General features: G+C 38.7%; 1 protein-coding gene across 1 annotated transcript in view; it reads left to right on the top strand.

Annotated features, from left to right (window-relative positions):
- Positions 1-2,519: 2,519 nt before the first annotated feature.
- The window catches only part of LOC121379743 (neuropeptide receptor 15-like), a 68,964-nt gene continuing 61,064 nt past the window's right edge, over positions 2,520-10,419 (top strand). The window contains exon 1 of the mRNA XM_041508395.1: positions 2,520-2,965. Coding sequence (XP_041364329.1) covers positions 2,520-2,965 — 446 coding nt within the window. The remainder of the gene's footprint in view (positions 2,966-10,419) is intronic.

Below are 10,419 nucleotides of genomic sequence, written 5' to 3'. Positions count from 1 at the left end.
CAATGCAGCAAACTCAGGAATGTCCCTTTAACCTAAACTTCGTTTGCAAGGCTACATCTTATTCCAGTTGTATGTCCACTACAATACACCCAGGAACGTCGTGTGGTATATAGTATCGCCCTCGTTCTCATCTTAATCTGCCACGTTAAAATTTGTTGTTGTGTTTTTGCTTAACGACGCCACTAGTGCACATTGATGTATTAATCATCAGCTATTGGATGTCAAACATTTGGTAATTCAGACAGTCTTAGAGAGAAAACACGCTACATTGTTTCCATTAGTAGCAAGGGATATTTTTATATTCACCATCCCACGGCCTTTGATATACCAGTCGTGGTGCATTGGTTGGAACGAAAATGAGCCCAATGGGCCCACTGACGGGGCTCGATCCTGGAACTACCGCGCATCAGGCGAGCGCTTTACCACTGGGTTCTTCATATGGAATTTATTACTACAAGTTATTTATTTCTAAGCCGATTGTTTTCTAAATTGGATACAACATAGTAATATTATTTTGTTATTTCCAAAACACTTTAACTTTTCTTCTTAAGTCAAACAAAACTGAAATTATTTTCAGAAAACATTTAGGTTAACATCACAATACATTAACATCACTACGTCATATATGTTAAGAGCAACTCTATTAAAGGGACATTCCTGAGTTTGCTGCATTGTAAGATGTTTTCGACTAATAAAATATTTCTACGATTAAACTTACATATTAAATATATTTTCGTGTTGCAGATATCAGTGTCTGTATATTCAATGTGTTTCTGGTCGTCTTAATATTTGTAAGAAGCCCAAACTGGATTTTGTCTTCAAATAATTTCGTACGTACGAAAAGATTTAATTTTTGAAATAAAATGAAATTTAACCTAGTACAAATATTAGAACGATTAGAAACACGTTTATATACAGCCACTAATATTTTATGCAGGAAAATATATTTGATATATAAATACAATCGTTAAAAAGTATTTGTTAGAAGATAACATCATAAAAAGTGCAGCAAACTCAGGAATGTCTCTTTAACAGTAAAACAAAAACTTAAGATATAAGTGATGTCCCTTTAAAACGCTGAACCTTGACCTGATATGGGACAAAATTTCTTAACAAAATATATTTCTTTCTTTTCATTTCATCATTGGTATCGATTTGATAAGATGGGGAAATGGTGAATTTAATATCTTTCTGTGCCACATGTTTAAATGAGAAGTCACGGGTTTGCATTTTGTATCTGGTTGTTTTGTTTGTTGTTTTGTTTGCTGTTTGTGCGCGCGTACATTATACACTTATAATATAAGTTATATATGAACGGATCCGCGTTAACGCCGTTCAAACAGTGTAAAACGGTTCTACATAATTATATGATACATACTTCCATGAGCGTCAAAAACCATCGCGTTAAATGTTTAAATATTTATTACCATGACCTATACAAGAATCTTGGGACGATCGATCTAGACTGCAGCTTAAAAGAACCCACCTTCCCTCTCCTTTCTTTTCCCTCATTATTTATTTATTTTATTTTATGTTTTATTATTATTATTGTATGTGTGTGTGTGTGTGTGTGTGTGTGTGTGTGTGTGTGTGTGTGTGTGTTTGTCTGTGTCCCCTGCGCGTGCTGTAACCTCACCGTGGTGCAGGGGTGTAACAGTCTCTTTGAAAATGGCCAATACAGCACAAATCCCCTTGTTTTCTTCGAAATAAAATTGAAATTTTTAGTAAAAGTCAGTATCTATCTGTGATATTTGTATTTTTGCACAGTTCTTTACACTGTTTTTTATTTAAATCTTGAATTTTTATATTGATGTTGATCATCATTTTATTTGTTTGCATTACCATAGTTTGACACCCAATAGCCGATGTATTTTTCGTGCTGGGGTGTCGTTAAACATTCATTCATTCATTCGTTCGTCTGTGTCTGTGTGACAACAGCCACTCAGCATCAATCGAAATACATGAATTGAATAAAACAGCACATCTCTTTCCTTGAAGAGAATCCCTTAAGAATCGTTGGCAAAATATCGGTGATTGGCTCTCTATTAACTGGGCGGCTTTTCACTCAGCTGGTTTGCCCGTCTAACATATCGGGAAATCCAGTAATAAAATACCTTGATCGGAAGACTGCTACCGGTCAGTGGAGGACGGGCAACTGTTACAAAACACGCCAGCAATTCTATAAATTTGACAACAACACTCGTTAGTGGCTGTCGTTGAAAGGGCGTGTCTTAAAACGCTCAAGTGCTTTCGGAATATGGAGACAGTATGTGTACCGTAACGCACGTAAAGCAGACATGGTTTGTTTTGTTTTTTGTCAATCGGTATAATACAGGACTATATAATTATTATTAGATTTTATTTTTATTTTAGTTTTTAGTCTTTTCCTAGTACATTTGTAAGTTGCTGACACGAATAATGTTGCAGTTGGTCCACAATACGTTTTAACATTTATAGTGATGTTATAAAGTAAACACAGAGTAAACCAGAAAGCGAAACAAAACTAAGAAGAACTGAGAATGGATAACGAACAATCTGTCAACGTTGTGAATGAAATATTGTACGTGGATATCATTCACTGGAACTTAACGACGGAGCGGAACTATTCCAACTTGACGGACTCTTCGGATGTTCGGAGTCACCTTCCGGTTGTGTCTGTCGAATACGTGGCCCTCTTCGCGACGCTGTTCTTCGTGGTGGGTATGATTGGGGTGGCAGGGAACCTCATGGTCATATACATCGTGCTCGAGGATAAAAAGATGAGGAAGTCTGTCACGAACTTGCTTATACTGAACCTGGCGCTGGCGGATTCGCTCATCATGGTGTTCGGTATACCGGAGATCGTCCTGTTCATGTTGAACCAGGGATGGCTTCTCGGGCTGGTCATGTGCAAGATACAGAGGACCGTCCTCGTTGGAGCCCTATACTCGTCCGTTCTCACACTGGTTACAGTTTGCATTGAGCGGTAAGCTTGTATTTATATTTTAAAACACTATGACCCACTGGTGTACCCATGATTTTATATCGGGCGGTAAACACATATTGGAGGGCAACCCACACTGTATATATGATTTTATAAAATTTAATACGGTTTTTACAAAGGTTTCTTTTTGGGGGGTGGTGGCGTGGCCCCTCCCCCTTGCTACGCCACTGGTTGAACCAGGGAAGCTTCTAGGGGTACAGCAGTTAAACAGGACCACAATAGGGTTTGAAGCAGGTGCGGGGTTTTCAGGACAGGTCAAGACATAGTAATAACAGGTAATATCCAGCTAGTCAGAAAGGGGAACATTTAAATTACAAAAGACATTGTGCATTTTGTTTCGTATTGTTCGGGGAAGTACCATGCCGGTGTGTGTATGTGCGCGCGCACTCGTGTGTGTGTTTGTGTGTGTGAATATTTTACACGAAATTCTACTACCCCGTAAGTTCTAATCTAAGTTTCGTTTTCGTTTTCACCAATCCGTTGTAGTGGATGTGATAATCGATCATGTTGATGTGCCTTTTGTGTGTTACAATCTGTCGCAAACGTAACTTCTCCATTTTCTAAAACCCTTTTCAGCAAGCTTGTCAGGTTTTGGTGATCTATTAATCTGATGGTCACCGTTGCTATGGGAAGTTTTACCGATAGATGAAAACCGGAAATAAAACGGATTTTCATTCTTTGAAACGCTACTACTAATACCCAAGTATTTCATCGGTAAAGTTTTTCCCCATCATGTGAGATCACGTGATGCCACCCACTACGGTTACCACTGAACCATCAATTGTCGACACACACACAAAACAAAAGGAAGAGCACATTGTGTATTAATCATCGGTTATTGGATGTCAAACATTTGGTAATTTTGACAAATAGTCTTAGGGAAGAACCCGCTACATTTTACCATTAGTAGTAAGGGATCTTTTATATGCGCCATCCTAAAGACAGGATAGCACATACCACGGCATTTGATATACCAGACGTGGCCTGTCCCTTTGATTTAGGTTAACAGTTCTTCGCAAAACAATTTTGATGAAAACCAAAACCAAGAGAATATATTTAAACATTCATTGATTCTAATTCACTACAGCATCATACAGGATGTATTTCCTTTTACCCGTTCGTAAACTCTTTATTGACACCCAATATTCGATTTTTCTATAAAATGGGCGTGGGGTGGGAGTTCGTTTAAAATATACTATGTAATGCTAGTATCAGACTACCAACTGTCACGACGAAGTTGGCCAACTCGCCGATCTTTTACTTCCACGACTGTCAAGTTCCTTGTCTGAGAACTCTTACAACTCGATTCTCTTCGTATCAAACACCTACGACCCGATTAGGTGTTAATCTGAGAGCACCCGTCATTGGTCGAAATTACAACGAAATTACAACGCAATTGTCGTGTTGGTCGACGCCGTCGTGACTGTCGATAGTTTGAGACTAGCATAAGTCACTATACACATCCCAGATAGCCGAGGATTGTGCTTCTTTTTTTTAGGGGGGGGGGGGGGGGGGGGTATTACCGGCCAGATTACAACTGGTATAATAAAGACCATGGTATGTACTATCCTGTCTGGGATTTTTTTTGTAAAATATTCCTTGCTGTAATCGAAAAGATAAACGCATGTCGTTGCGGGAGCGGGTTTCTTCTTTTATTATCTGTGTGGTCTTTGGCCATATTATATCCCACACCATATAATCGTGTAAAAAAAATGTGTTCAGTGTTTCTTTACATAAATCATCAATTCTGCCCAGAATTATGTTTAAAGCGTTTAAAACATTTTGATTTTTATGTTGTATTCTATTGTACGTTTCTAACAGCTCTTTACACTGTATATATAATTATATATTTTTTTTATTTCTAATGTAAATCATATTCATGTACTTACTTTTGTTTCACAGCCATTGTTTGTGCTGAGATGTCGCTAGACATTCGTTCATTGATTTTTATACACCCGTCTATGATGGGTTGTATTATGGTATGGCGTTGTCCGTACGTCCGTCTGTTAACTTTTTCTTGTCCGGACCATATCTTGCATGCAGATGCCCAGAGGACCATCAAACCTCACATGTAGGAACAACTTGGGATGGTGGTGTGTTGCGTACTATTACTAGGTCACAGTGACCTACTTTTCACGGTCTACTGCACATAACGGCAAATCCTTGTCCGGACCATATCTTGCATACAGATGTATACATGACCATCAACCCTCACGTGTAGGAACAACTTGGGATGGTGGTGTGTCACACATAATTACTAGGACACTGTGATACAAATAAATAAAATAATTTGTCTGTTTTCACCTAATTAGAATTGAATCATACCCGTAACATATTCATTAATATCTATGGTTTTCCAACAAACTCATGTATCATGTACCTCACCGATACTCGTTTATTGTATTTTACAATTAAGGGTCAGATCTAGCCAAGTCGGTAGAGGTTTGACTATACCAAATTAAATCCCATAGGCGACCATGTTAACGTTTGTGTTTAAAACACTATATGCAATATATCAACCAAACTATGAGCCATAAATATCAGTATTACAACCCCTATCTCAAAGTATTATCTGAAGAAAATGGTACCTTTCATGGCTCATTTTCGGTATAACCAGATGTTTTTACAACACCCCTAGTTTCGCGCAAAATTAAGTACTTTCATACATGTTTCAAGAACACGGCTACTTGACAGTTTCACTAGATGAAATAAAATTGCTACTTCTGTGTTTTGCCCAGTTGAAACTAATTGTTATTACAACAAACACACTCTCATTTATCACCAGTGGCAGTACTTGTATTAACTGCTCTATCAAAAGTTGTAATGAATGAATGAATGTTTAACGACACCCCAGCACTAAAATAGAGATCAGCTATTAGGTGTCAAACGAAGGTAAGTATATCCAAAATTCGGTGCACCTCGAACTTCAACCCAACCGGAGGTTCTTTGGTCTAGTACTACCTAGACCGCCGTCTTCGCAATCCAAGGAACCATTCCGTATGGTATACTGTATTGCGTATTTACGGAATGAAGTATGCTATACAGAATGGTACCTTGGCTTGCGAACATGGTAGACTGCTAGCCTGGGGTGCTTACATCGTAGGATCAAATCTAGTCAATGGACCCATTATCGGCGGGTGGGGGGTCTTTCCGAACTAATGCACCACGATTGGTATATCGTGGTATATTCAGTCTCGTATGGGGAAAATGCATAGAAAAGAAATGTAGAGGGCTTCCTCTCTAAGACTGTCAGAATTACAAAACGTTTTGACATGCAACTGCCGATGTTGATATAAATCAATGTGGTGTCGTTACACAACACGTTTTTAAAACTTTCTTTTACGATCAGTAAAGGCCCGATGTTTTATGTGCGCGGTTTTTGATACGGTGAATGCATGGGAACCAAAGATTGCGCCGCCTGTATGGAAACCCTGATAGTAATAACCACAAAATCGATCCCGTGCCCCGCGCTCACGCCGCGACAAACATTGCGTACATGTAAAAAGGTCATAACACACATGTCGTACCAATTAACTGTCGCATTGGATGCATGCGATATGTTTGTCTTTCTTGTAAGAATCTTCTTCTAGCCATTGAGAGTCGGTCGTATGTTTTGAAGTAAGAGGCTTATTCCCAGACCTATCGATTTGCCTGGAGTAGGAAATGTCAACCGATATCGTTTGAAATTCGAAATACCTTGAAACATGTATGCTGGTCTTTGACAGTGAAAGCAATTTCGTCGTCATATTATTTACTGAGTGCAAAATTAAGGTCAAAACTGGAAATCAGTTTTATAGTGTCGGCTCGAGTGAGAGGTAATAATTGTGATGAAAGGGTGTTAAACGACACCCCCGGCACGAAATCGGGAGTCAAACAGAGGTAAATGCATTATAGGACATCAACATCCATGCAGAATTCCAATATTAATACAACAAAACCAACCAGGACAATTTAATAGAAAATTATACCAAAAACAACTTAGTACCAAACTATCAATATAGTTTATTGATTATCACATATATTTTTTCTAACATTATTGTTATTATTATTATTATCATTATTATCATTATTATCATTGTTATTTGTTTAATATAGAAAACATAGAGAATAATACATGAGTTGTTGTCAGATACAATTTATCTCACAACGAGTTGTTTTAAAATGTATATATCGAGCGAAAGCGAGTTTGATACATTTTTATACAACGAGTTGTGAGATAAATGGTATTTAACGGACACGAATGTATTATTCTATTTCTTACATATCCTCAAAAAACCAGCTTTTAAAGACAATTTTAACATCTTTTTCGACTAAAAGTTATTTACAGTCGTTGCACTTGTAGCCAACGTACGTGTCACAGACATTGTCAGGTTAACTATACGCCACAGTGTAATCTATTTCCACCGTGTTGTTTTTCATTGGCTGCATGGCACTGGTGACCTGGTCATCACCTAGGAGCAGTCAGTAGTATGTCTTGAAATTGTTAACACACGTGTTAACAACCCATACGTTATAAAAATAATAATGCATGGTGTTCTCTCCAACAAGTGTGTAAGAAAATGTATTATTTTGTCCGTCACTCCCTTAGCAAACCCTCGTTCCAGCCAGAGCTCCACGACTGGTATACCAAAGGCCGTGGTATGTGCTATCCTGTCTGTGGGATAGTCCATATAAAAGATCCCTTGCTGCTATTCGAAAAATAGTAGCCCATGAAGTGGCGACAGCGGGTTTCCTCTCTCAGTATATGTGTGGTCCTCAACCATATGTTTGACGCCATATAACCGTAAATAAAATGTGTTGAGTGCGCCGTTAAATAAAACATTTCCTTGCTTCCTTCCCTTGGCAAACCATGCTAATGTTGCAACCCTTGCACTTCGGCGATGAAGAGCACACACAGAGGATACTACTAATGTTGTTAGTAAAATTACAGATATTGATATGGGCAACAGTCAACGTTGGTATGCTGTGGGTTCTCATCATGGTACCGGGATCCCACCAAGAGTGGCATTGAACGGTTCAGCGGGGAAGTGTTACGGTGTGGCAATGACGTCTCCCTGACTGACATCTACCAATTAACTTGCTGCCTCGGTCGAAGAGCTCAGACGGTTATAGGTGCCCAGGACAGCGTGCTTAAACCTTAAATGGATTTGAGCAGTCCTCGCCATTTAAGGGGAGATATCACTCACTCCGCAGTATCCTCTCAGACTAGTTCAAGGAGATTGACTTTTAGCTCCCCTTAACATGTGAATTTGTATGGTATAATTTTTCGCTCCAGCCAGTGTACCACAGCTGGTATATCAAAGGCCGTGGTATGTACTACCCTGCCTGTGGGATGGTGCATATAAAGGATCCCTTGCTGCTAATCGAAAAGAGTAGCCCATGAAGTGGCGACAACGGGTTTCATCTGTCAATATCCGTATGGTCCTTAACCATATGTCTGACGCCATATAATTGTAAATAAATAGTGTTGAGTGCGTGGTTAAATAAATATTTCTTTCTTTGTATGGTATCAATAATATAACGTAGGGGAGCAATATTATTAATAATATTATTCACTCCCTTTTTATTTTCTCATGCCGAGGTCTCATGTAAGCACGAGAGGGGCGGGATTTAGCTCTGTTGGTTGAGTGCTCGCCTGGTTTGCTTACATAGCAGGATCGAACCACCTCTGTGGATCATTTAACTGATTGAGGTTTTTTTTTACTTCCGTTACAACCAGTGCACCACAGCTGGTCAAAAGCCGTGTTATGTGTTTTCCTGCCTGTGGAAAAGAGCATATAAAAGATCCTTTGCCTCATTAGGAAAAAATGTAGCGTGTTTTTTATGATGACCGCATGTCAGAATTACCAAATATTTCAGATCGAATATTCGGTGATTAATTAATCAATGTGTTCTAGTGGTGGTGTTAAAAAAAAAAAAACTTTAACTTTATATCTTAAATTGCTTCCCATAATTTAAGTTAGAGGAGCCAATAATATTGATCATTCCACTTTTTTCTATGTCGAGGTCTCGTATTACGTACGGGAAACAAATTAAAATGGAAAAAGGGCATAGATTTTTACTTAGAGAAGTTGACGTTATCCTTTTCATGAGGATCCTCTCAGACGGGCTAGTAGGTGCGACATATATCTAGTAGGATGTCTCAAGTGGCTACGACCATCAGTCAACCCGATACTCTGGTCAACCTTTCTTCAGTCCATTAATGCAACTCGCAGACGGTGATAATACACAATGATCATACTTATTTCCCCCGATGATGTCTAAGTGTTTGATACCAACAGGGTGTATACTACCAAATCAAATCCCATAGACGACAATAGTAACGTATGTGGCTAAAACTCCTACCTGCAACGTATCAACCGACATAAACGCCACGGATATAAATACTACCACCCCTTACACTTAAAGTGAATCAGAACAAAATGGGGGTCAAGCTGCTCGATTCTGAGATAACGGGTAGCGTCTATGACTACCCTAGTTTCGCTCAAAATTCGAGTACATTTTTTTACAGGTACCCCATACATGTTTCAAGCACAAGGCTACTTGACACATTGGTACTAGATGAAATAAAATTGCACTTTTTTTTTACCCAAATGAAACTATTATTTTTTACAACCAACACACTCACATTTATAACCAATCACAGGACTTGTGGTGTTCACTTCTCCATCAAACGTTGGGTGCACCTCCAACTTTGACCCAGCCGGAAGTTATTTGGTTTAGTACTACCAACAGCGACAAACCTGCGACAAGACTTCATCATCTGAAGCCAAAGAGACAACTGACAGCTCTGTCCTCAAGTCTTAAAGGGACATTCCTGAGTTTGCTGCAATTGTTTAAGATGTTATCGACTAATAAAATGTGTCTACGATTAAACTTACATATTAAATATATTTTCTTGTTTAGAATATTAGTGTCCTGTGTATTAAACGTGTTTCTGATCGTTCTGATATTTGTACTAGGTTAATTTTCATTTTATTTCCTAAACAAATATTTTTTCGTACGTACGAAATTATTTGAAGATAAAATCCAGTTTGGGCTTCGGAAACATCTTACAATGCAGCAAACTCAGGAATGTCCCTTTAAGAGGCATTGCTGTTTCATAGAATTATGGCTGATAGGTAGAGACTTAACAGCCTGTCTATAGGATGGTGCATATAAAATATCCCTTGTTGCTAATCGAAAAGAGTAGCCCATGAAGTGGCGACGGCGGGTTTCCTCCCTCAGTATCAGTGTGGTCCTTAAGCATATGTCCCACGCCATATAACCGTAAATAATATGTGTTGAGTGCGTTGTTAAATGAACATTCCTTTCTTTCCTGTCCTGGACATAAGCACACAAATAAGTTGAAATAAAATGCTGTTTCATTTGAAAGGTGAATTGACAAGAGGCCATAGAACAGGATTTACCACTCTCAATACACACTTGCACAGTTG

This window comes from Gigantopelta aegis, chromosome 2 (assembly GCF_016097555.1).
Source record: "Gigantopelta aegis isolate Gae_Host chromosome 2, Gae_host_genome, whole genome shotgun sequence".
Classification (NCBI taxonomy): domain Eukaryota; kingdom Metazoa; phylum Mollusca; class Gastropoda; order Neomphalida; family Peltospiridae; genus Gigantopelta; species Gigantopelta aegis.
The sequence above is the reverse complement of the archived record's forward strand: the minus strand, read 5'-3'. Positions and strand labels throughout refer to the sequence as shown.